Genomic DNA, 27,288 nt, shown 5'->3' on the forward strand with positions numbered 1-27,288 from the left:
AAACAAAATATTGTGACTTTAGTGATATCTAGTTTGAAAGATTTTTTAAAAGGAATTAAAATGATGATAAAATAACATGTGAGATACAGGAGAATACTCTTAGTTACATAGTTCCCAAGGTCTTTATTTGAGGATACAATACAGCCAGTGACTAATTTTGGATTTTACATGTCCTTTCTTGGTAACTACTAAAAACAGTAATTGATTTCATAATTTCAGTTACAAAAAGATGAAGGAGTAAATGGGATTATAAAAACTGAATCCAAAGAAAATGAGAAGGGGAAAAAGGGAAGCAGAGAAAAGTGAGGAAAAATACAAAGCAGAAAATCAAGGGGTAGAAATAATTTAAAATATATCAATAATCCCAGTAAATATAAATGGACAGAGCTAAACAATTAAAAGACAAAGACTCCAAAACAGGGAAAAATCCAGGTATCTGCTATTCATAAGAAATATGGTTAAAACATAAATACATAGTAATTTTGAAAGAAAAGGATATAAAAAATACATACCATACCAATATTGACTGAAAGAAGCCGGGACTAGCTGTTTTAACAACAAAGAAATTTAAGGCATTATTCACAATAGATGTGTTCATTACACTGTTATTAAAAGGTCCTATTTACCACATTCCAAAAAGTGGCAACTCTAAACTTGTGTGGAAAATTTTGAACAAAAATTGGCAGGATTACAAAGGAGAAATAGGTAACCATTCTACCATGATGAGATATTTTAGCCCAGTTCTTAGACCAAAAAATAAGAATAGGCAAAATTTGAGTAACATTGCAAAATGATTTTATATACTCAGCGAGTAAAGAATGCATGATCTTTTCATTCATGGAGTAATTATTAAATCTACTAATACTAGCATTCAAGCAAAGTTCAATAGATTATAAAGAATTGTCATGCATAGCATGTTCTCTGACAGTTAAAACAAAACAGAATTAGTCAAAATAGCACATATATTTGGAAACTTATAAGTACACTTGTAAATATGAGTTTAAAAAATCATAAAATATTGAAATACTTAGGATGTAATCAAAATGAAAATACTATAAACCAAAATAGGATGTAGCTAAAGTAGTTCTTAGAGGGACATGTTTACATTAAATATTTACATTAGAAACAGAGTGTGAAGAATAATGAGCTAGTATTTGAGTAATTAGAAAATAGATCTATAGAATAAACCCAAAGAGAAATGAAGAATAATACAGATAAATTAATGGGGGAAAAAAAGCTACTGTATTGAAGATCAGTAGGTATCTAATTTTGTTCCTTTCTGAAACACTACTAAAACTATAACAAAAGAATTTATTTATAAAACATAAACCCACAAGCTGACTCAATAAAATTTTAGAAGCTAGAAAGTAAATGGATTACTGCTAATTGCCGTGACTAACCCAAGAAAGCTAAATTCTAAGCCAAGAACCACCAGTTTACATTAGAGAATGTTCTCAAGTATCAAGCCTTAGCAGCAACAGACAGTTTGGTGAAGGAGATAGAGGAGGGGTCTAAAATAAAGGGCATTGATTAAAAGCTTTAAGAAGTGGTTATATGCTTAGGTATATAAGCATATATATCTCTTACCCAACTTCATGCCATGAAGCAACTGCAGAAGTCTACAGATTTAATCTCTGGAAAGGGTGAACAGTGTGTCTACACTGGGTTTTGTCAGGCACAGTTGAGCATACAAATACCATACTGAAAGCAGGTAAGTTAGGTGACCTTGTGCTTTATGAATGCTAAATGCAAAAACATCTAGACAGAATATTGAAAGAATCTTCTTATTGAGTAGATGAGTAGCCTAAAAGGCCTTATTGGTATTGGTATTGAGGGTTCCCTAACAATTGACCCAGGAAAATAGCCCTACAGTAAACGTTACTAACTGGGGAGAATAGCCCTACAGTAAAGGTTAGCAACTGGATACTTGCTTGGGACCACCTTTTTAATTTCTTACTCTTAAGAATGAGGAGATAGTGCCAGATGTATGATGAATACATTCAATATGAAAGAGACCAAAACAAATAAGAGAGAAAAAAATCAGCTTATTATAAACAACTTATACATGAAGAAACTTTAAAAACAACAAAATGACAACAAATATTATAATTCATTAATATTCTTAGGAATAATATCTATGAATCAAGAGTGCAATGCTATAAAAAAGAACATTCAGAGAATCCCCCAAAAATGGACATTAAAAATATAGTAAAAAGCTGAAATGAATATTTTGAAAGATACAGTTAACGAAGACATTGGAATTCTTTCTCCTGAACACACATTGTGATTGTTTTATGGTCCATGAGCCCCCATACCCATTCATCAACAAGCATCTACCACAGGAGAGGCACTGAGCTCATGTTATGGTCTAGAGTGAACAGGACAACATGGGGCCTTTTGGCCTCAGGACCCTTGGACTCACTCACAACCACTGCTATGGACAAATAGCAAGTGTTTCCTCAAGTCCATGGTCCCTGGGTTCCATCAGAATGGTGTGAAAGAAATGGAGAATAGAAGGAACTCAATAGGGGTTCTGATTTCAGGACTAGCATATAAAAATGCATATATCCTCTACCAGTACTGTGTAGAGGAAAAGGAAGGGAGGAAACTATCGCCAAAACAATTTAAGAAAATAGCCTATAATTGAAAAATAGGAGTTAATAGCACAGTGGATAGAAATAGACCCATGCCAGTTTCAGAATTCTACACCAGGGCAGTTCTACAAGTTTAGAGTCAGAAAGTAGATATGCTACATAGAAAGGATCAGGGATCAGAATGGTTTGGGGCTTGCCAAAGGAAAACTGGAAGCCAGTTGTAGGATAATACCTAGCCAAACTATTGATAAAATATGGTGACAGAATACATTTTCATATATTCACGTTCTCAAAAGAAAAAAAAAAAGAAAAAAACTTATATAACATAAATTAGTGCTCAGAAACCTGTGGAAAGATGTGTTTGACCAAAATGAGAAAACCAAGAAGGAGCAAGACACAGGAAACAGGACATAGAAAATCCAACACAAAGAAGTGAAGGCATTTCCCAAAGTGAAGGCAAAGGGAAGGGATTTTTCAGAGAATGGCTGTCCACTAGACAGGCAACCAGTCTAGAGTGAAGCAGTGTGACTCCAGATACAGATATGTTGAGGGTCTTCTGTGTTACACACTCGACCTGATAATATACAAGTAGTCTGTCCTCAGAATCTTACCTGTACTTAGCTTGCCTGGACCATGTGCTGATGAAGTTCTTGCTCTCTCTTACGTGCCCTGCTACCTGGATAACCAGAGACATTCATTTCACCCCACAGAAGAATTTTGCTTTGAATTACTTCTGAGAGCTGAAGATTGGCCCTGGTAAGTAAGCTTAGAAGCAGAAAATAGAGAGTATCTCACCCCTAGTGATCACTTCCTTGTCATATCTCAGCACCTGGCCCATCCTGCAGTTCTGCCAAATGCCTTTACTCTGTGCTTTCTGGGACTCATTCTTGCTTCCCTCAAATGGGAAGGTGATAAACTCTGAAAAGCTGAAGGCATACTATGACTCTTTTAAACTCATCTTTTCCAAGAATCTTCATCAAACTATGGCAATATTGTCCCTTCCATGTGCAACCAGATTTGTGTTTTTCTGATGATTTTTTTTTCTTTTGGCCTCACTGGGTCTTTGTTGCTGTGCACGGACTTTCGCTAGTTGCATTGTGTGGGCTTAATTGCTCCACAGCATGTGGAATCTTCCTGGACCAGGAATGAAATCCGTGTCTCCTGCATGGCAGGCAGATTCTTAACCACTGGACCACCAGGGAAGTCTTTGATGATTTTTAAGTTAATAACACAGTTCATTTGTCTATATGCAAACCCTGGAGGAGGGCATGGCAACCCATTCCAGTATTCTTGCCTGGAGAATCACATGAACAGAAGTGATCCCAGTCCATGGACTCGCAAAGAGTGGACACAACTGAGCAACTAAGCACAAATAAATAACAAAATATTTCAGAAAATCTATTCTCGTCATTCACCATATTAAAAAATAAAGGAGAAAAACTACATGATGATAGCAATACATTCAGATAAAGCATTCCGTACAATCCAGCTATTTATGATCCAAAACAAACAACAAAACCCTTTACAAACTCAATAGAAGGGAAGTTTCTTAACCTGTAAACTACAGCATCTACCACATTTCCATAAAATGTTTTAAAAAGTTACCTTTAAAATCAAGACTAAAACAAGGATATACATCGTCACCACTTCTATTCAACACTGTATTGGTGGAAGTCCTATCCAATGTAGTGTTTGCAGATGACACGATCACATACAGAAAATACCACAAGGTGTGTACCGCAAGATCACTAGAAGCAATAAGTGGAATTCAGCAAGGTCATGAGGTTCAAGTCCTTATTCAAAAATCTTATTTCTATGTACTAGCACCAAACAAGTGCATAGTAGTAAGTGAAATTGGTAAGTGAAATTTTTGAAAGTATAATTTACAGTAGCATTGAAAAACATCAAATATTTAAGGATTAAATTTAGCAAATATATGCAAGCTGTATATATTGGAAACTGTGGTGAATAAGTTTTTGCTGAGCCAAATTAAAGAAGACCTAAGTAAATAGATGTATCATTTTCATAGATTAGAAAACTTCAATGTTATTAAGATGTCAGTTCTCTCCAAGTTGATCTATAGGTTCAAAGCAGTCACAACAAAATCTCTGCAGGCTTTTTGGTAAAAATTGGGAAGCAGTTTCTGAAATTTACGTGGGACTGCAAAGGATCTAAAAGGGCCAAAACAGTTTTAAAAAGAACAACAGAGGCTTATCGACAGAACAGAAACAGACTCACAGATGGAGAGAACAGACTTGTGGTTGCCAAAGGCAAGATTAGGGTGGGGAATGGATTGAGAGTTTGGGGTTAGCAAATGCAAGCCATTATATACAGAATGAATTACAAGTCCTACTCTATAGCACAGGGAACTATATTCAATATCCTGCAATAAACTATAATTGAAAAGAATATATGTATGTAACTGAATCACTTTGCTATACACCAGAAACTAACAGAACATGTACATCAGCTGTATTTCAATTAAAAAAAATTTTTTTTAAGAATTAAAAAAAAAAGGACATGAAAGACAACTCACAAACTTGGAGAAAATGTTTGCAAAATATATATCCAACAAAGAACTTATATTTAGAATATATAAAGAACTCTTGAAACTTAATAATAAGTAACAGTTTTTTTTAATGGGCAGGATTCAAAACAAACTATCAAAGAAGATATAGAAATGGCAAATAAGTATAAGAAATGATGCCCAATAACATTTATCATTGAGAAATAAAAATTAAAGCCACAGTGAGATACCTCTATATACCTATAGGGCAACTAAAATGAAGAAGACTTATAGCAAGTGTTGGTGAGGTTGTAGAACCAAAAACTCTTCTACCCTGCTGATGGGAATGTAAAATGGTAGAACCCCTTAGTACTGATTAAACAGTTTAGCTGTCTTAAAAAGTAACATTTACCTGCCAGACAATTTAACTATTCTCCTATCTTTTTACCCAAGAGAAATGAAAGCATATATCCATACAAAGACTTATTTATGAATGTTCATAGCTTCTTTTATTTGTTAGAGCAAAAAAAACCTGGAAAACAACAGAAGTATCCAACAACATTTGAACAGATAAAACATGGTATATCCATATAGTGGAGTACTACTCAACAGTAAGAGGAAATGAGTATTGATATACAACAGCAAGGGTGAATTTCAAAATAATTATGGCAACTGAAAGAAGCCATATAACAAAGAGAATATACTGTATTATTCCATTTATATAACATTCTAAAAAATATATAAGTTTTTGGAGGTAAAGGGTAAAGCTATGAAAAAAACTACATTAGCTACACCTGTTGTTTTGGATAACTCACCAAATTTCAGTTTCCTCATCAGCAAAGTTAAAGAAGTGTTTATTTGAAGATTGTATTCATATGTGTGTGTTTATTTGAAAGTTATATTCATGTATGTGGGTTTACTTATATATATTGTGTGTATCTAATATACTGTAGTGCCTGACACAGAACTGGTGACTCCATTAGTGTTTTTTCTATTCCACCAGCCCTCTACCTTTTCCAAGGAGCTGATAAAGTTACTGGGTGCTTTCAGATTACCTTCTTGATACATTAGCAAACTCTTAGTGGCAGTTTTCTTCCTCAGTAACTGTTAATGGCTAAATGTAATAGGCAGATGTATTAGAGAATTTAATAGTTAGGTTTGCTTTTAATTCTTATGAAAACATTTCCCTCTCATGACATGACTTGACAAAATTTCATTTTGCTCTTTTTTTTCCTCCACACAGGGTTTACCCATGGCTTAGAGGGCTGGGTTACACATCCTTGGGTGTATTTTTATTAGGATTTTTATTCTGGAACATAGATAACATCTTTTGTGATTCACTGAGGTAAGATATATTTTCAATATTTAAAAAGTATTTTTGGAATTTGTTAAGCAGAGCATTTCATAGGCATATAGAATTATTAGTGCACTGAAGTGAATTTTTCCCATCATTGAAATTAAAAAGATGTGTATAGCAGAAAGAAGCAGGTCAAAGGCTAATAGAATTTTGCCAAAAGAATGCACTGGTCATAGCAAACACCCTCTTCCAAAAACATAAGAGAACACTCTACACATGGACATCACCAGATGGTCAACACTGAAATCAGACTGATTATATTCTTTGCAGCCAAAGATGGAGAAGCTCTGTACAGTCAACAAAAACAAGACCGGGAGCTGACTGTGGCTTAGATCATGAACTCCTTATTGCCAAATTCAGACATTTAAATTGAAGAAAGTAGGGAAAACTACTAGACCATTCAGGTATAACCTAAATCAAATCCCTTATGATTATACAGTAGAAGTGAGAAATAGATTTAAGGGACTGATCTGATAGAGTGCCTGATGAACTGTGGACGGAGGTTCATGACATTGTATAGGAGACAGGGAACAAGACCGTCCCCAAGAAAAAGAAATGCAAAAAAGCAAAATGGCTGTCTGAGGAGGCCTTACAAATAGCTGTGAAAAGAAGAGAAGCAAAAATCAAAAGAGAAAAGGAAAAATACACCCATTTGAATGCAGAGTTCCAAAGAATAGCAAGGAGAGACAAGAAAGCCTTCCTCAATGATCAGTGCAAAGAAATAGAGGAAAATAATAGAACGGGAAAGACTAGAGATCACTTTGGAGAAGACAGTGGCAACCCACTCTAGTACTCTTGACTGGAAAATTCCATGGACAGAGGAGCCTGGTAGGCTGCAGTCCATGAGGTCGCTAAGAGTCGGACACGACTGAGCGACTTCACTTTCACTTTTCACTTTTCATGCATTGGAGAAGGAAATGGCAACCCACTCCAGTGTTCTTGCCTGTAGAATCCCAGGGACAGAGGAGCCTGGTAGGAGGCCGTCTGTGGGGTCGCACAGAGTCGGACACGACTGAAGCGACTTAGCAGCAGAGATCACTTCAAGAAAATTAGAGATATCAAGGGAATGTTTCATGTAAAGATAGGCACAATAAAGGACAGAAATGGTATGGACCAAACAGAAGCAGAAGATATTAAGAAGAGGTGGCAAGGATACACAGAAGAACTATAGAAAAAAGATCTTCACGACCCAGATAATCACAATGGTGTGATCACTCACCTAGAGCCAGACATCCTGGAATGTGAAGTCAAGTGGGCCTTAGGAAGCATCACTACGAACAAAGCTAGTGGAGGTGATGGCATTCCAGTTGAGCTATTTCAAATCCTGAAAGATGATGCTGTGAAAGTGCTGCACTCAGTAAGCCAGCAAATTTGAAAAACTCAACAGTGGTCACAGGACTGGGAAAGGTCAGTTTTCATTCCAATCCCAAAAGAAGGCAGTGCCAAAGAATGCTCAAACTACCACACAATTGCACTCATCTCACACTAGAAAGTAATGCTCAAAATTCTCCAAGCCAGGCTTCAACAGTATATGAACCATGAACTTCCAGATGTTCAAGCTGGTTTTAGAAAAGGCAAAGGAACCAGAGATCAAATTGCCAGCATTCATTGGATCATCAAAAAAGCAAGAGAGTTCCAGAAAAACATCTATTTCTGCTTTATTGACTATACCAAAGCCTTTGACTATGTGGATCACAAAAAACTGGAAAATTCTGAAAGAGATGGGAATACCAGACCACCTGACCTGCCTCTTGAGAAATCTGTATGCAGGTCAAGAAGCAACAGTTAGAACTGGACATGGAACAACAGACTGGTTCCAAATAGGAAAAGGAGTACGTCAAGGCTGTATATTGTCACCCTGCTTATTTAACTTATATGCAGAGTACATCATGAGAAACACTGGGCTGGATGAAGCACAAGCTGGAATCAAGATTGTTGGGAGAAATATCAATAACCTCAGATATGCAGATGACACCACCCTTATGGCAGAAAGTGAAGAGGAACTAAAGAGCCTCTTGATGAAAGTAAAAGAGGAGAATGAAAAAGTTGGCTTAAAGCTCAACATTCAGAAAACTAAGATCATAGCATCTGGTCCCATCACTTCATGGCAAACAGATGGGGAAACAATGGAAATAGTGACAGACTTTATTTTGTGGGGCTCCAAAATCACTGCAGATGGTGACTTCAGCCTGAAATTAAAAGACATTTGCTCCTTGGAAGAAAAGCTATGACCAACCTAGATAGCATATTCAAAAGCAGAGACGTTACTTTGCCAACAAAGGTCTGTCTAGTCAAGGTTATGGTTTTTCCAGTAGTCGTGTGTGGATGTGAGAGTTGGACTATAAAGAAAGCTAAGCACCGAAGAATTGATGCTTTTGAACTGTGGTGTTGGAGAAGACTCTTAAGAATCCCTTGGACTGCAAGGAGATCCAACCAGGCCATCCTAAAGGAGATCAGTCGTGAGTGTTCATTGAAAGGACTGATGTTGAAGCTGAAACTCCAGTACTTTGGCCACCTAATGCGAAGAGCTGACTCATTGAAAAAGATGCTGATACTGGGAAAGATTGAAGGCAGGAGGAGAAGGTGTTGACAGAAGATGAGATGGTTGGATGGCATCACCGATTTAATGGAGATGAGTTTGGGTAAACTCCGGGAGTTGGTGATGGACAGGGAGGCCTGGTGTGCTGCATTCCATGGGGTCGCAGAGTGGGACATGACTGAGCGACTGAACTGAACTCAACTTATAGCACAATAAAGTTAAATTATGGGGACACTTGTTTAAATTACCTAAAAATTTGAACCTAAAAATATTCCATAACATCTATAGGGATTTTTGTGCATATATCACAGTAGTATACAGTTAATCAAATGTTAATATTGGCTGTGCTCAGTTGCTTTAGTCATATCTGACCTTTCAACCCCATGGGCTGTAGCCTGCCAGGCTTCTCTGTCTAGGTCTTTAAAATCTGCCTAATCTGCTTTATTGAATAAATATTTACTGGAATTTGAGTCATAGGTCTTGGACTCTAGTTGTCACCTTAGACACCTTCTGTCTGGGCCTCAGTTTTCATAAAATGAACATGTTAAGTAGGTTAAACTAGTTTCCTTCCAACTCAAAATTAGCTGATTTAATGGTATTGTGTAATATTGAATAACACCACAGAGAGGCAATCAGCAAAATTCAAACTGGGAAATCTATAGAATGAATAACTTAGCCTCTTAAGTAAATAAATTGCAGGAAGGAGGGAGTGGGGAAATGGAGGAGGAATGTATAGATTAAAAGAGACTTGGAGACTTCCCTGGTGGTCCAATGGTTAAGAATCCACCTGCCAATGTAGGGAACATGGATTCAATCCCTAGTCCAAGAAGATCCCGTGTGCCATGGGGTTAGTAAGCCCATGCGCCACAACTACTGAGCCAGCAGTCGCCTGCGCACCCTAGAGCCTGTGCTCTGCAAGAAGAGAAGCCACCGCAATGAGAAGCCTGTGCACCACAACTAGAGAGTAGCCCCTGCTCGCTGCAGCTAGAAAAACCCCAAGCACAGCAACAAAGACCCAGTGCAGCCATAAATAAATAACTTTTTTTAAAAAGAGAGAGAGACTTGTGGCTTCCCTGGTGATCCAGCGTTAAGACTCTGTTTTCAATGTAGGTGCACAGGCTTCTATCCCTGGTTTGGGAATTAAGATTCCACATGCCACCTGATGCAGCCATGAAATGAAAAAATAAAAGAGACATAAGAGACATATCAACCAAACTCCAAAGTAATGTAATTACTTTTTTTTGATCTTGATTGAAATAGACTTGTGTTTAAAAAAATCTGTATGATTTTTATGATCGGTAATTGAATATCAAATATGATTAGTAATTGAATGTCTGATTAAATTAAGGGATTAGAGATATATGCTGAGATATTTAGAGATAAAATGATACACTATCTGGGATTTGCTTCAAAATAAATAATATGGGAGGAAAGCAGTAGATGAGAGCTAGATGATACGAGATTGGCCATAAATTATAATTGTTAAAAATAAATAATTTATAATTGTTGAAGCTGGGTAATGAGTACATTATTATTTTGACTATTTTTGCACATGTTTGAAATGTAGACTTTAAATGCACACAAATAATACATCTTGCTTAGAAAACTAAGATCTAATTGAGTGGTTCTGAATCAGCAGTATCCATCAGAACTCTCATTGGAACTTTTACAATGCAAAAGTAAGTCATCATCCTCTAGCTGAGTCCTCTTTATTTCTGAGAAATGTTGAGATGTTCGCAAAACTTGTGGGGATATCTGGAAAATAATTCGATGTTTCACACTGAATTTCTCTGCTCTGATAGATGAGAATATTAATATAATACACACTTAATCACAAGGTCTAGAATTTGAGGCTCAGCTGTGCCCCTAGCTGAGTACTTGGGCAACTCAGTAATCTCTGAATTTTAGGCTCCTAATCTGCAAAGCACAGCTTTTAACAACCACCTCAAAGACTTACTATGAAGTGAGACTTTGCAGGAAAAACTTGGTCCATAAGGTGTTAATAAATATTACCTGAAAGAAGGGTTCCATGGACTAGTAGTTTACCTGAAAAAACTGATGATAAACTGTTTAGTTATGGTAGGACTTTTTAAAGCTGTTAATCTGTTAATATGCATTACAGATCTCCAAAAGGACAACAAACTATGTACTGTTTCCTACATTTATCTTGATCACAGAGTCAATTCTTCATGGAACGTCTATTAGGAATACTGTTCCTCTAAATATACTTTGGAAAACAATACAGCAGACAAAAGGAAATGAAATAATTGCCATGTTTGAGAATAATGTTTCAAAATGCTTTGATACTATCAACATTAATTGTTAAATATGAAAAATAATTTAATGCTTATTTTCCCCCCCTTCACACAGGAACTTTCGAAAGAAGGTACCACCTATCATAGGTGTTACCACACAGTTTCATGCATGGTGGCATATTTTAACTGGCCTTGGTTCTTATCTTCACATCCTTTTCAGGTAGGAAATAGAGACTTTAATCCTACTATTGGAGTGTTTCTTTCTTTACTCTTCAAATAGAATGTGTAAATATGAAACGTCAGAGACCGAATCAGACTGATCTTAAGCAAGTCCCTTCCTCTCCCTGAAGCTTTTTCTCATCCTGAAAGGGTGACAGCTGTATAACTGACCTCTGGCACATGATCTACATTTTAAGTAGATCATTCATCTCTTTTTTAGTGCAGTAGGATATAAACATTTCCAATTCTTGTTGAACAGCATATCTCTGTTTATAGAGAACGGATTTAAGAGGGAAAAAGCAGCCAGATCCCCTGAGCAGCGACTGAGAAAGCATGAGTACATATCTGAAGTCACCAACTTACTTTGTCTCCTTCCCTGAAACAAATTGGTTGCCACTGTTTCCCTTATAAAGAATTTATTGGAGGTCACCACTTACAGCAAAAATGGAACCAGAATTGTCTCTGTTCATCCTACTCACATAATATGTCTGTATCACTCTCTCTCCCCTTACCAGAATTTATTTTTCTTCACAGCATTTACAAACAGTTATTTAAGGGTTTACTGGTTTACCTTCCTCAACTAGACTGTAAGTTCCTTGAGAGCAAGGGCTTTATTTTAGTCACTGCTACTCTCCCAAGTGCTTAAAATAGTGCCTGTCACATAGTAAGAACTCAGTATATGTTGCTAAATGATTTAATGAATAAATGTTATCATAATGATCTCTTTACCAGAGGATGTTCAGTTGCTCAGTTGTGTCTGACTCTTTGCAACCCCATGGACTGCAGCACGCCAGGTTTCCCTGTCCATCACCAACTCCTGGAGCTTACTCAAACTCATGTCCCTCGAGTCAGTGATGCCATCCAGCCATCTCATCCTCTGTCATTACCTTCTCCCTCTTTCAATCTTTCCCAGCATCGGGGTCTTTCAAATGAGTCAGTTCTTCACATAAGGTAGCCAAAGTATTGGAGTTTCACCTTCAGCATCAGTCCTTCCAATGAATGTTCAGGACCGATTTTCTTTAGAATGGACTGGTTGGATCTCCTTGCAGTCCACGAGACTCCCAAGAGTATTCTTCAACACCACAGTTCAAATGCATCAATTCTTTGGTGCTTAGCTTTCTTCATGGTCCAACTCTCACATCCATACATGACTACTGGAAAAACCATAGCCTTGACTAGACGGACCTTTGTCAAGAAATTAATGCCTTTCCCTTTTTAATATGCTATCTAGGTTGGTCATAGCTTTTCTTCCAAGGAGCAAGCGTCTTTTAATTTCATGGCTGCACCGATTTTGGAGCCCAAGAAAATAAAGCCTCTCACTGTTTCCACTGTTTCCCCATCTATTTGCCACAAAGTGATGGGACCGGATGCCATGATGTTTTCTGAATGTTGAGTTTTAAGCCAACTTTTTCACTCTCTTCTTTGACTTTCATCAAGAGGCTCTTTAGTTCTTTGCTTTCTACCATAAGAGTGGAGGTTATTAATATTTATCTTGGCAATCTTGATTCCAAATTATGCTTCATCCAGTCTGTCATTTCTCATGATGTACTCTGCATATAAGTTAAATAAGCAGGCTGACAGTGTACAGCCTTGATGTACTCATTTCCCAATTTGGAACAAGTCTGCTGTTCCATGTCCAGTTCTAACTGTTGCTTCTTGACCTGCATACAGATTTCTCAGGAGGCAAGTCAGGTGGTCTGGTATTCGCATCTCTTTCAGAATTTTCCACAATTTGTTGTGATCCACATAGTCAAAGTAGTCAATAAAGCAGAAGTAGATGTTTTTCTGGAACTCTATTGCTTTTTTGATGATCCAATGAATGCTGGCAATTTGATCTCTGGTTCCTGTGCCTTTTCTCAATCCAGCTTGAACATCTGGAAGTTCATGGTTCATATACTGTTGAAGCCTGGATTGGAGAATTTTGAGCATTGCTTTGCTAGTGTGTGAGATGAGTGCAATTGTGTGGTAGTTTGAACATTCTTTGACATTGCCTTTCCTTGGGATTGGAATGAAAACTGACCTTTCCCAGTCCTGTGGCCACTGTTGAGTTTTCCAAATTTGCTGGCTTACTGAGTGCAGCACTTTCACAGCATCATCTTTTAGGATTTGAAATAGCTCAACTGGAATGCCATCACCTCCACTAGCTTTGTTCTTAGTGATGCTTCCTAAGGCCCTCTTGACTTCACGTTCCAGAATGTCTGGCTCTAGATGAGTGATCACCACCATCGTGGTTATCTGGATCTTGAAGATCTTTTTTGTATAATTCTTCTGTATATTCTTGCCACCTCTTCTTAATATCTTCTGCTTCTGTTAGGTCCATACCATTTCTGTCCTTTATTGTGCCCATCTTTACATGAAATGTTCCCTTGGTATCTCTAATGTTTAATCTCAAATTCATCTCAAGAATTGGGAGAGCTTAAATATTTGTAGAAAGGGGAAGAAAATTTTCCTTTGAACCAATGTGAAAATTTATTCAAGTGAAATTTTAGAGTACCATCTCAAAATAACATTTGCATCCCACCTATCTAGAGATAATCTATTTAGGCAACCTGAATTATCTAAAATTTAACTACTTGAGAATTACATAAAAAGAACTTCTGGGCAGCTAAATAAGAATCAGTGAATTCATACCTTGAAGAGCTCAAGGTTATTAAATATGGAAGAGCTTTAAAAACTCTGGCTGTATGTATACTTATTCTAGTTTGCTACTCTTACTGAATTAATTGTTTGGATTCTTAGCCCATATCATATTAGAAATATCTATTTAAGAAGAAGGGTTATGGCAGGAAATGTTCGGGAAAACTGACAAATGATAGAAAAGGAGAACCAAAAGTAACTAGAACAGACCCAAGAATTAAAAACTTGGTTCTATAACACTCCCCAAGAAATCCCAAGTACATTACTGCAGTGTAATATAATATACCAATGAATTTTTCTAGTAAGTACTCAAAGGGATGAACTTATACTCAATATATCCTATTTTGAAAGACTAGGGATGCTTTTGAACTGTGGTGTTGGAGAAGACTCTTAAGAGTCCCTTGGACTGCAAGGAGTCCAACCAGTCCATTCTAAAGGAGATCAGCCCTGGGTGTTCTTTGGAAGGAATGATGCTAAAGCTGAAACTCCAGTACGTTGGCCACCTCATGCGAAGAGTTGACTCATTGGAAAAGACTCTGATGCTGGAGGGATTGGGGGCAGGAGGAAAAGGGGATGACAGAGGATGAGATGGCTGGATGGCATCACCGACTCGATGAACGTGAGTTTGAGTGAACTCTGGGAGTTGGTGATGGACAGGGAGGCCTGGCGTGCTGCAATTCATGGTGTCGCAAAGAGTTGGACATGACTGAGCGACTGAACTGAACTGAGGGTTTCCCACTCCCGCCTCCCCTTTTCTACATTTTCCTTTCTATCTTTTTTTTTTTTTTTTTTGCACTTTCTCCTTCTGTCTTCCTGGTGTGGAAACCTTTCAAGGAAATAAGGCAGTGAGGGGGAAGAAGTGCTGTGCAGAGGTACCAGCATTCAATGTCCAAGGAATAGGGAGTGACGAAAAGGGGTCAGTGGTAGTAGCTTGCTGAATTACTCTAAGAAAATCAAGGTGATGAGGATGGGGCTTCTGTGTGGGACTGGAAACAGGATGGTGAGAGGAAGGGATGGATGGAGGAGGTAGCTGGAGTTGGGAAATAGGTTACATTGGACAAATAAATTAACTGATTAAACAATAAGTAAATATATTGAGAGGTTAACAAGAGCCTGATTACTCTGCTGTAGTACAAGGGATTTAAAAATATGAAAAGAGGGAAAGATAGAAGGAACTCTGAGGGGGTTAGATTGGAATTAAAAGGTTTGGTATTGGGCATTCCCTGATGGTTCACTTGTTAGGACTCTGCACCTTCATTGCTGTGTCCCAGGTTCAGTCCCTCGTTGGAGAACTAAGGTCCCACAAGCTGTACAGTGATGCTGCCAAAATCCCTAAAAACACACTCCAGAATGTGTCACACACACACACACACACACACACACACACACACACACACACACACACTTACATATGTACATACACTCAGATATAGGACACATTAGGTGTATTCCAATTGCAATCTATTGAATAAAATAAGAATCTGTGACTGCATACTAATATAAATAAATGAGAAGAGAAAGCTCTTCCTTACAAAAGAATGCCGACTGATAAATGCAGAAGGAAGAGTAGAAACAAATAATTACCATTTGAGAACTATCTATTGGGTATATGATAGATATTAGTTAACAATTGATCTCTGGCTGATAGGTAGAAGTTTGATGAGGAACACAGATTGACATAATTCAGAATTACTGAACACTCTCTTGAGTATTATGAAATACTCCCTTGAGTCTCCCCTACTAAAACACTAATACAGAGGGGAAAATGGTGAATTTACAGTAAGGAAAACTAGTAGCAACCAAGTTTCCTGCATCTAAGGTTGGCATTGCCCATGATGGGGCTGGTCACTATACTGTGACTCCTGATACAGTGCACTGGAATGAGTTCAGCATCCTTTCTGTGGTATTCCTGCCAGAGTTGCAAGGCCTGTGTCTGGCTGTGAAAACACTGATGAAATCATGTTGAAGGTATTTCCACAGAGTGAAAGTCTTGTAAGACCATCAAGTTATGGGAGGCAGAGAGCTGAAGAATTATTGAGTTAGGAAATGATGGTTAAGACATGACCTGGAAACTAAATGCAGTGCATGTTTCTGGGTAAGACCCTGAACCAGGATGGAGAAGAGAAACTGTTCGGACATTCAGCAAAATTTGAATTGTTTTGACTTGGATGGAGTACTTTATTAATACTAATTTTCTGGTTGGAACAGTTATATTATAATAATTTAGGAGAGTGTTCTTGTTTTGTGGTGATACACAATGAAGTATTTAGGGATGATGGCCATCCTGTCATTTAATGACCCTGTAGGAAACAGATAAATAGACATACACATACACGTACATTATGTGTTTTTGTGTATGGGTATAAATATGAAACAGATGTGGTTCAATGGTAACAATTGGGGATCTGGAATAAGGGGATATAAAAATTCTTAATCTTGCAACCTTTCTGTAAGTTTCAAACTGATATTAAATTTAAAAAAAGAGAGAGAGAGGAAGGCCAGGCCTATTTTTGTGAAGAGGAGGCTGAGTACACATATATGCTGAGACATTTGAAAACTCTTTGTAAGGTTACACATAAGCTGTTAAATAACAGCAGTTAGCTCTGAGCTGAGGGTCAGGAATAGGAGACAGACCTTCTTTTTCCTGTATACCTTTTCATACTGTTTGAATTTTTAACCAAATGCTTGTATTAGCCTTTCAAAAAATAATTTAGAAATAAAACAGTGGCATAGTTTATATAAACCTTAAGTGAGCTACAGTAGTGTTTGTAAACTCTCTTCTTTATTCTTTAGTTATAGTGAAAATGGTATTATCATACATTATTTGTCAGTGTAAATTGGTACAATCCATTTGGAAAGAAATTTGATGCTACATATGTTGATGAAACTGAAATGTTTATATTTTTATCACAATTATTAGCTTTCTCACAATTTATCCTAAAGAAAAAAACCTTGAAAAATGAAAATGTGTGTAGACACAGAAAGTTTTATCACTGTTATTTAATTTAGCAAAAGAAAAACAATAATCCCTAGATGTCCATCAGCAGATGAACGGATAAGAAAGCTGTGGTACATATATACAATGGAGTATTACTCAGCCATTAAAAAGAATACATTTGAATCAGCTCTAATGAGGTGGATGAAACTGGAGCCTATTATACAGAGTGAAGTAAGCCAGAAAGAAAAACACAAATACAGTATACTAACGCATATACATGGAATTTAGAAAGATGGTAACGATAACCCTGTATGCGAGACAGCAAAAGAGACACAGATATATAGAAAGGTCTTTTGGACTCTGTGGGAGAGGGAGAGGGTGGGATTATTTGGGAGAGTGGCATTGAAACATGTATAATATCATATATGAAATGAATCGCCAGTCCAGGTTCAATGCATGATACAGCATGCTTGGGGCTGGTGCACTGGGATAACCCAGAGGGATGGTATAGGGAGGGAGGTGAGAGGGGGGTTCAGGATGGGGAACATGTGTACACCCGTGGCAGATTCATGTTGATGTATGGCAAAACCAATACAATATTGTAAAGTAATTAGCCTCCAATTAAAATAAATAAATTTATATTAATAAAAAGAAAATATCCAGTAGTTAGGGAAAAAATCATAAACCATAGTATCCTTTATTCAGCCATTTAAAATTATAAATATGAAAATTTTATGGCAACATAGACATTTTTATTTTTAAGTGAATCAAAGTCATATATATAAAATTATTAAACCAGTGTAAAAATTTATTTGAATGGTGACACAGTTTAAAGTAAATACACAAAAATTGAAGCATTTTGATGAGATTTGGTGGCAAGATTTTGAGTTAATTTTATTGTTTTCTAGTAATGCTAAAATGCTTTCCTTTTTTTTTAAGGAGACAGGGAAGAATAGAATATATTTTAGATATATTTCACCCTAAATAACTGAAATAAAAGAAACTTCAATGTTATAAGTTTTAATTATATGGAAATTTTGATTCTGTAAGTCCCTCATTGAAGGGAACATGTGAATACTGTTATTTCAGAGGGACAATTTGAGAATTTAGTAACATGATGTACTCTAAAACTTAGGTCCTGTACAGATGTTTGAAACAAAGAGTAACACAGTAGAGTAAAACATATCTGAGTTCGGATCTTTACTCCTTTACTTCATAACTGGGTAACAATCTTGTGCCAAGTTATTTACTTAGCACTAAGTCTCCATTTCCTGATCTGTTAAGATAAGGAGAATACTCTTTTATTCCATAGATTGTTGAAATGTTTAAATTGACCAGGACTTTAATTTGCAATGATGCCAGCCTAGGATATTCAGACAGATTTCCTGCTAAAACAACGAAGAATGTCGGATAAAATATTTAAAGCATCAAATGTTGACAATATTAAAATAAATATTATAGTCTAAAAGAAAACAGGTACCTAAAAATGAGCACCACAGCTGCTTTGGGCTGGAAGAATTTTTGTCAGTCCATCAATTCTAAGCTCTGATTCTGTGGCCTCGTGGAACAAAGGAGACAGAAGTCAAGACCTAGAGCCAACCAAAGAAAAGGAGCCGGCCCAAAGAAGGGAGTCTATGGAAGACTTTTCTGCATCAAGTTGGGTGAATCAGAAGCTCACTCTATACTCCACCCACAAAAGACTAAAAAGTAAGTTGCTCTGAAACTGAGCAGAGGAAAAAAAAATAGCAAATTAGGGGAGAGGAATGTTTCACAGAAGTAGCCATCAGACATTACTCACACAAATTTACAGCCATCTACCAATCAAGACCTTAGAAATAACCTAATATAACTTCCTCATTTGATGGTGAACAAAACTGGGGCCCAGAGAGAAGTGACTTGATCACTGGCCAGTTACAGGACAACATACTGGATAATCATTAGATGGCACCTGACTTCAAATCTTGCTTCTAGCATTTAATAGCTATACCAAAAAAAAATAATAATAATAATAGCTATACCACCTTGAATGAAATATTTGAAATTTTTTGAGACTTTCTCATATGCAAAACAAGAATAATACCTATCTAGTAGGGTAATTTAAGAATGAAGTGTGTATAAAACTCTGGGTCCAGTGCTTGCCCACATGTTGTAGGTACTTAATAAATAGTTGAGAGTAGAAGAGGGAACAGCATGGATTGGAATCCAGGGCTTCTCTGCCCCAGTCCAGGACTCTTCACTAAAGAGGAGAGAGAATATGGTAGCTTCATTTTAGAGATTAACATCTGAAAAACCGTCAGAGTAAGTTTATTTTATTATAATCTTGGACAGCAAGGAGATCAAACCAGTCGATTCTAAAGGAAATCAACCCTGAATATTCTTCAGAAGGACTGAAGCTGAAGCTCCAACACTTTGCCCACCTCATGCAAAGAGCCTACTCTTTGGAAAAGACTCTGATGCTGGGAAAGACTGAGCGCAAGAGAAGCGGGCAACAGAGGACGAGATGGTTGGATTGCATCACTGACTCAATGGACATGAGTTTGAGCAAACTTAGGGAGAGAGTGAAGGACAAGGAAGCCTGGTGTGCAGCAGTCAAGGGGCTGCAGAGAGTTGGACACAACTTATTGACTGAATAACAACAAAGGTTATATTCTAAGATAGTGCAGTAGTTTTAATATATGATGCCTCTCTTCACAATTCCAGTTTGAGGTACAGTAGGATGGTATAGCCACACAAAGTTACCAAGCTCTTTTTCATTCTCTTATTTAAAGTAGGACATTTTTCATACTACAAAATTATGTTTTACATATGTACTCATGCTGTATATTACTATTCAAATACAATTAAATAGTGTACATAAACTGTATGTTGTAAGTTATACATAGTTTAATAAATTTTTCAGGAATAAATTTAACTTTTTGCTGTATGGACTGATATTAAAATCTTATCTTTAGAGGCGATTCATTTTAAAGAATTCTCTGAAGAAGTGATACCTTTCTGGTTATTTCACACCTGTATTATAATCCTTATAGAGTTGATATAACCATTTCTAAAATGTTCTAGGAATACTCTGTCTTAATTCTTACTACCAAATAACTTCAGGGATGAAACTGGCAATCATGACATGAATAAAATCAAGCATGAGTGGAATGCCCCCTACTACAAATATCCTGAGTGTCCAGTGCAAGAGTTGTTCATTTCTCCATCTTTCTTAGTACTTTGCCAAGTATTCTGCACAGAGTAGATTCTCAAAAATGGTTACTAAAGTTCATTTATCAATGCTACTTTTTCTTTGTATATACAGAGGCAGTGTGGTTGAATATGTCAATAAGCCAGTTTACATGAATTAAAAATTTATCTGAACTTATTTACAAAACAGGCATAGACTCACAGACATAGAAAGCAAATTTATGGTTGCCAAAGGGAAAAGGGGGTGGGGAAGGAGGGATAAATTAGAGCTTTGGGGTTAACAGATACACACTACTATATATAAAATAAACAGCAAGGATCTACCATATAGCACAGGGAACTATATTCAATATCTTGTAATAACCTTTAATGGAAAATAATCTGAAAAAGAATACATATATATGTGTACGTGTATATATTTATATACACATATATATATTATATATATATATATAAATAATCCCTTTGCTGTGCACCTGAAGTTAATACAACACTGTAAGTCAACTGTAATTTAAAAGAAAAAAAATTGTCTGAAAAGCTCTTCCCTCTCCCCTTTTCTTTCAGTTTATATACAAGAACACTTTATTTGAGATACAGGCCAAAGGTGAAGGTAAGTCTCCTTCCTAGGGAGTTGTGTGTATGTGTGTGTTGGAGGAGGAGGTAATGGGAGAATGGGATGGAGGTAGAAGAAGGGGATGGGATGGAAAGAGTACAGGCTTTGGAACCAGATGCTCTTGAATCTTCTGTCTTTGACTTACTGCTTTATGACCCTAGGCAAGTCTCCTTTCTTCAAGCCTTAGTGTCTTCAGCAATAAAATGGAGCTGTTAATAGCTAAGTTGAAGAGCTGTTTAAGCATCTGAGAGAATTTAAATGCCCAGCTCCATGCTTGAAAAAATAGATGCTTAATATATTTAAATAAATAAAAATTGTTTCTGAGATATGGTACAGACCTGGAAAGAATATGCTGTGCTCTGGTTATTAATACCAGGGCAACCACTAACAAACCACTGTAGGCATAGCCTATGACTTCTTTTTCAGGGATAGCATGGAACAATTTTATCTTCTTTCATTTTGTCCTAACTTGTTTCCAAACAGTTTCTCTTCGGAATCTGGCCAGTGATCCTGTTTGAGCCTCTCAGGAAGCAGTGATGAATTGTTACACCAAGAAAATAAAATAGCACGTACCCTAGGCCTAGCCAAACAAACAAGGAAATAAAGATCTACATGTTCAGATGTATTATGACCATCACAGCGAAGGAGTGACTTTGTGACATGCTGCCAGCCACACAGAGAATGAGGAATGGGACTTGTTGGATGTTTAGCTTGTGTCTTTATCTCATTTGTCTTCCTTCTCCTCACCCTCACTCTAAGATGTTTAAAAAGAAACAGACATGATGTGTATGTATATACCCGAATGCTAGAAGTATTGGGCTTCTCTTAACAGGTTAACAGTTTATGCTGATCATAGGAAGTTAACTTTTTTTTGCCAAGGCTTAGCATATGAACTTTTCTTAATATTTGATTGAATAATGAAAACAGTCAGCTAAGGACTAGCAAAACCCCATACCCAGTTGGCCTGCTATGAGGCAGCACTTAGCTGCATCAGCCTTGATTTATATTTTTGTCATTATATGCCTCTGTGATGGTCAGAGTGTTGTAAGCAAGCTCAGACCTGCCTCTGGGTTCTATACTTGTCACATTCCAGACTTATGGTGGGCACTGGAGTGGCTCTGTGTGGTCACAGCCCAGTGGAGTGGGTGAGTCAGTCACCTTCTACCCTTTATGAAGGCTGCCAGGACACCTGTAGAATGTCCCACCTCCAGCCAGTTAAAGGTTGTTGCCCTGTTTCCTTTGATCTTTGCAGATCTTTAAGTTGTGACTGTTTTTATGGCTAGGCAAACATGATTGGTGGACTCACCTACTCACATTTCATCCTCCTAGAATAACTTATTTGAGGTTACCAGTAAATGTTGTTGTACTCTGACTTTAAAATTATGCAATATTTTCCAGTTTTCAGAGAGTCAGTAGTTATGCCCAGGGAAATGCATGGAGTTAACTAGAGCTAAAATGATCAGGATTCTATTTACATAAAGCTTATTAGAATACCTGCTCCTTCATGTTTTTAGAAGGAAATAGACATAAGGATTGAAAACAGCTCTAACTTACTTGAACTTGTAACAGAACTACCAAAAATTAAAATGCTATGATACGGCAGTGAAATCTCATTGTAAGGCAGCTAATTCTATTGGAGTTGAATGTATAACAAATTGAGTCACTTGTCATAAACACAACACCTACCTAGAGTGAAAACTTGATTTGACCCCTTTGCTCATATATCACCATATTTGTAGCTCTGTACATTAGCATTTTTACAACTTTTCTGTGCTTATACATTATTGTAAAATCCATATTGTTTTTATTACATGTTATCATTACCCCAGATTAAATTCTGAGCTACAGCTTCCAAAGGAAAGTCATTTTTTTCTTATGCAAAGGTGTAAGACACTTCTGTTGTTTTTCTGTTGTTCAGTAGGAAACTTTGGTACTAATTTAAAACCAATACAAATTTTGTTGTTTTTTTTCACCTGCTGACCTTAGTTTTAGTCCAAGTCCTGTTTTCCTTACTTTACCATGCCAATTGGCTGTTACTTCCACCTGCTTTTATGATCCTCCAGCAAGAAAAACACTTACCAGAGTATAAATCTAAAAGAACTTTGGTTGTGCCTTAGGAAAATGGAAACTAAACAGAACCAACACAAGCCTGTAAGACTGTTCTTTCTTCTGCCTCAAGATTCTGGCGTCTGGCTGCATTTCACGTGCAACTACCTAGGCTGTCAGCCATCTGACATTTTTTGAATAAGTAATTTGTTTCATATCATTGTCTTGTTTGTGTCAGGAAGACACTGAGACTAAGGTTCTACAGTATTAAGGTCAGATTAAGGGTACAGAGAACATACCCTGATACTGAGGTCCTTTTGAGCAGCTTGTTTTGTTTCAACCGCAGCCACGTATAATTTCTTGTTGAATAAAATTGTCCGGCAGCTTGGAGACTATAACACAGTTTTTCAAACACCCTTGTTTCTGCTGTGAAAACAATAGCATGAAAGCTCAGCAGAAGACATTTTAGAAGGGTTGGACAGAAAGCAGAGACTAAATCAGGCTCTTTAATTTTCTAAGTTAGTTTTTGTCTCACACCTGGCTCCCTTTTTAGCAATCTGTGTATTAGCACACAAAACTTTGTATCTGTGCCCAAGTATCAGTATTACAAAAACACTGATGACCTTTGTGATCCTGCTAAATCATCTTTATTTCAATGTGGCTTAATTATTTTATCCCTTCTAGGACTTTGGGTTATATTATTACAGGGTTGGGATATTACTACTTCTCTTCCCTTTATTAACATTGTCTGTTCATTTCCTGTTCCCTTTCCTGTTAACTAGGGAGTGCCAAAAGAAACCTGTTTTCTTCTGAGTAAAGAATGTTTTGTGAATATATCACTTAATGTGAAAGGTGCTCATCTATGAGCCCTACAGCAAATTGTATTTTAGAAAAATGAGTCCGTTCAGTTCAGTTCAGTCCCTGAGTCTTCTCCGACTCTTTGTGACCCCATGAACCGTAGTGTGCCAGGCCTCCCTGTCCATCACCAACTTCCAGAGTTTACCCAAATCCATGTCCATTGAGTCAGTGATGCCATCCAACCATCTCATCCTCTGTCGTCTCCTTCTCCTGCCCTCAGTCTTTCCCAGCATTAGGGTCTTTTCCAGTGAGTCAGCTCTTTGCATGATGTGGCCAAAGTATTGGAGCTTCACCATCAGTCCTTCCAATGAATATTTAGTTGATTTCCTTTAGAATTGACTGGTTTGATCTCCTTACAGTCCAGGGGACTCTAAAGTCTTCTGCACCACAGTTCAAAAGCATCAGTTCTTCAGTGCTCAGTCTTCTTTATGGTCCAGCTTTCACATCTGTACATGACTACTGGAAAAACCATAGCTTTGACTATATGGACCTTTGTCAGCAAAGTGATGCCTCTGCTTTGAGAGGTGGCTAATAATTTAAGTTTTTCTTATGAGTCCTATGGATTGCGTATTATTTTGCTCTTGAAAAAATCATCTGTTGCTAAGTTTAACAGTTTTAGCTCTCAATTCCACATTTACAGGAGAGAAATTATTCTAGCCCTGTGGTTTATGATGTGCTACTGGACAAGCATTTATGTAAAACTGATGTTTCAAAAAGCACCAGTTCTAAATGGAATTTGCAACTAAGTAGCAATTTGCAGATCTACCTCTGTCTTCAAGTTGCTTCATACCAGTGAAAGTGAAAGTCTGTCAGTCCTGTCCGACTCTTTGCGACCCCATAGACTATACAGTCCATGAATGCTGCAGGCCAGAATACTAGAGTGGGTAGCCTTTCCCTTCTCCAGGGGATCTTCCCAACCCAGGGATCGAACCCAGGTCTCCTGCATTGCAGGCGGATTCTTTACCAGCTGAGCCACAAGGTTAAGCCCAAGAATACTGGAGTGGGTAGCCTATCCCTTCTTCAGGTGATCTTCCCAACCCAGAAATTGAACCTGGGGCTCCTGCGTTGCAGGTGGATTCTTTACCAACTGAGCTGTCAGGGAAGCTCACTTCATATCAGTACCATGTTTGATCACTTTGTGTCGTGGTAGGTGCATGGGTTGGAAAAGAATTTCCAGACATGAGGCAGAATGAGAGGAGAATAAAGTTTATTAGAGTGCAAGATGCTGTTAGAACAGTGGGTCAGCTCTAGAGAGCCCTTTTGCATGCTAGTGGCCAAATTTTTATAACCTCAAGACAGAATTCCTACTGGAACGGTGGCATTAGGTGATTGGTTAGGATGCTATAAGGAATATGAAGTCAGGGAGCTGGCTGATTTAGATCTGGACACCCATGGCAACAGTTGCTATGGGGCTTGATCAGTTCCAGAGATTTTTATTCCATGACCTTGGTACAGGGCTCCACACTTTGTCTTATTTTTCATTGTCTAAAATTTCAGCTTATTCATCATGCTGTAAATATTTGGAAGTGAAGTGAAGTCAGTCAGTCGTGTCCAACTCTTTGCAACCCCGTGGACTGTAGCCCACCACGCTCCTCCGTCCATGGGATTCTCCAGGCGAGAATACTGGAGTGGGTTGCCATTTCCTTCTCCAGGGGAATCTTACCGACCCAGGGATCAAACCCAGGTCTCCCACATTGCAGGCAGATGCTTTAACCTCTGAGCCACCAGGGAAGCCCCTAAATATTTAGAAATAATGACTAAAAATTGGCTAGAAGTCCATTGTGGAGGGGGCTAGAAATAAACAGTCAAGACCCATCTGAATGAAAACTTCAATGCTATTTTTGAAACAGCCGCACTCCCTTTAAGAATAAGGAAACTTTTTTATTTTATGTCTAATTGTAGTTACTAGATAGGGAGAAGCTGCCAGTATTGATGAGGTTTATGAGAGCATACCCCTGGACTTGGTTTCTCCAGTAGTGAAGGAAAGCCTCTCCTCTGTCTACCCTCTTAGATTCAGTTGGTGGTGGCCTGTGAAATAAACTGACAAAGGACTGATTAGCAAGAGAAATGACAAGTTTTACATATGTAAACTGGGGTTCAGAGTAAAATATGTCTTGAAGAATTTGCAACTTACCATCTTAATAAGAGAAGGGGACTGCAGAAAAGGGCACTTAGGGGAAAACAAATGATGTTTAGGGAAAGATAAATAGGCCCTTGGGAGAATAGGTGAGAGATATGCTAGTTCTCTGACAATGTGGTTTTAGATGTGGCACTGAAACTCCCAGGAAAAGATTCAAGAACTGTGAGTTAAGTTTTACTGGAGGCAAAATGAGGACTACAGCCTAGGAGACAGCATTTTAGATAGCTCTGAGAAACTAGTCCAAAGAGATGGAGGGGAAAGTCAGTATATGTGTGATTTTGGTGAAGGGAGAGTACTTGGAACCAAGCACTTTCCACCCCCCTTAGGTTTCTGCTACTCACAAGAAGCAGATGTCACCATGAAGGATGTTAGTGCTTTTCTAGATATGAGGAATACAAGAATTGGGCGCATTAACTTGGCTCCTGAAAATACCTAACCATCTGAAGATCTGTTCTGCCAGTTTTTCCCAGAGCACAGAGTCCCTCATTTCTGTTCTCCACCCTGAGCTCCTTTCAGGGAGCGTTGAAAGTCAGCAATTACAGGAATACATGATTTAATTCCATAATCCCCCCCCCCCATTTCTATCATAGATAATCAAGGTAAGACTTTTTGTTTGCAAGATGAGTCTAGCCTCATCAAACTTAGCCTGATTATTTATATAAGTGCATAAGGAATGGTAATTGAAGACATAGACCTTTTGAACTTTTGTTAGAAATCCCAGCTGGGACTTTTGAAAGCCTTGAGATGAAATCCAAGGTAAGAACTTGCTATTAGACTTCTCTTGCATACCTGCACATGTAGATGAATACCTCCTTCTTCAGGTACCTCAAATATTCTAAGCTGCCACGGCCTGCCAGGAAGTGGCTTTCTTTTTTCACCTGTAAAGCTAAGACTCCTGTAAACCAGGTCCTGGGCCAATTTTCCAAGAAGCATTGGCTGCTTAAAGTCAACCTTAGTTCCTTAAAACTAGTCATAGTTATGTACACCATCCTCAAATACGACATTCCAGTCAAAACCTTGGTAATATAATTAGTGTTTCCAATTGTGTCCTGTTACAAGGAGAACAAATTCTTGTTGAATTTATTCAAATAACTATATTGCCATGAAAATAAATATTCAATAAGCGTTTTCTCCAAATTTCTGAGGATTCAGTCAGGGAGAAAAGAGAAATGTTTTATTTCTGCTTACAAAGATATAATCTACTAAATTGCTTTAAACTCTAGATAGCTCAAGAGAAAAGGGGTCCCTTAAATCTAGAAGATAGAACATTAAAGAACCAGGAATATTCTAAGCAAAAGTCATAGAAGGAATCATTCTTCATCAGTCTATTTAGTTCCATGTGATAAATTCAGGCCTTCCTTGATTTCTGTTAGCAATTTCTTGAACCCATGAGCTTCTCC

At 37.6% G+C, this 27,288-nt stretch overlaps 1 protein-coding gene across 2 annotated transcripts in view; it reads left to right on the top strand.

Annotated features, from left to right (window-relative positions):
• ACER3 (alkaline ceramidase 3) overlaps nucleotides 1-22,700 on the top strand; it is a 144,648-nt gene extending 121,948 nt beyond the window's left edge. The window contains exons 8-11 of one of the 2 annotated variants that reach the window (XM_004016342.6): nucleotides 6,344-6,445; nucleotides 11,367-11,471; nucleotides 20,796-20,841; nucleotides 21,328-22,700. In XM_004016342.6, the coding sequence (XP_004016391.2) occupies nucleotides 6,344-6,445; nucleotides 11,367-11,471; nucleotides 20,796-20,841; nucleotides 21,328-21,381 (307 nt within the window). In that variant the 3' untranslated portion in view covers nucleotides 21,382-22,700. The remainder of the gene's footprint in view (nucleotides 1-6,343; nucleotides 6,446-11,366; nucleotides 11,472-20,795; nucleotides 20,842-21,327) is intronic. The other variant, XM_060399500.1, reaches the window with a different exon arrangement.
• Nucleotides 22,701-27,288: the final 4,588 nt, after the last annotated feature.

This window comes from Ovis aries, chromosome 15, assembly GCF_016772045.2.
Source record: "Ovis aries strain OAR_USU_Benz2616 breed Rambouillet chromosome 15, ARS-UI_Ramb_v3.0, whole genome shotgun sequence".
NCBI classification, from domain to species: Eukaryota; Metazoa; Chordata; class Mammalia; order Artiodactyla; family Bovidae; genus Ovis; species Ovis aries.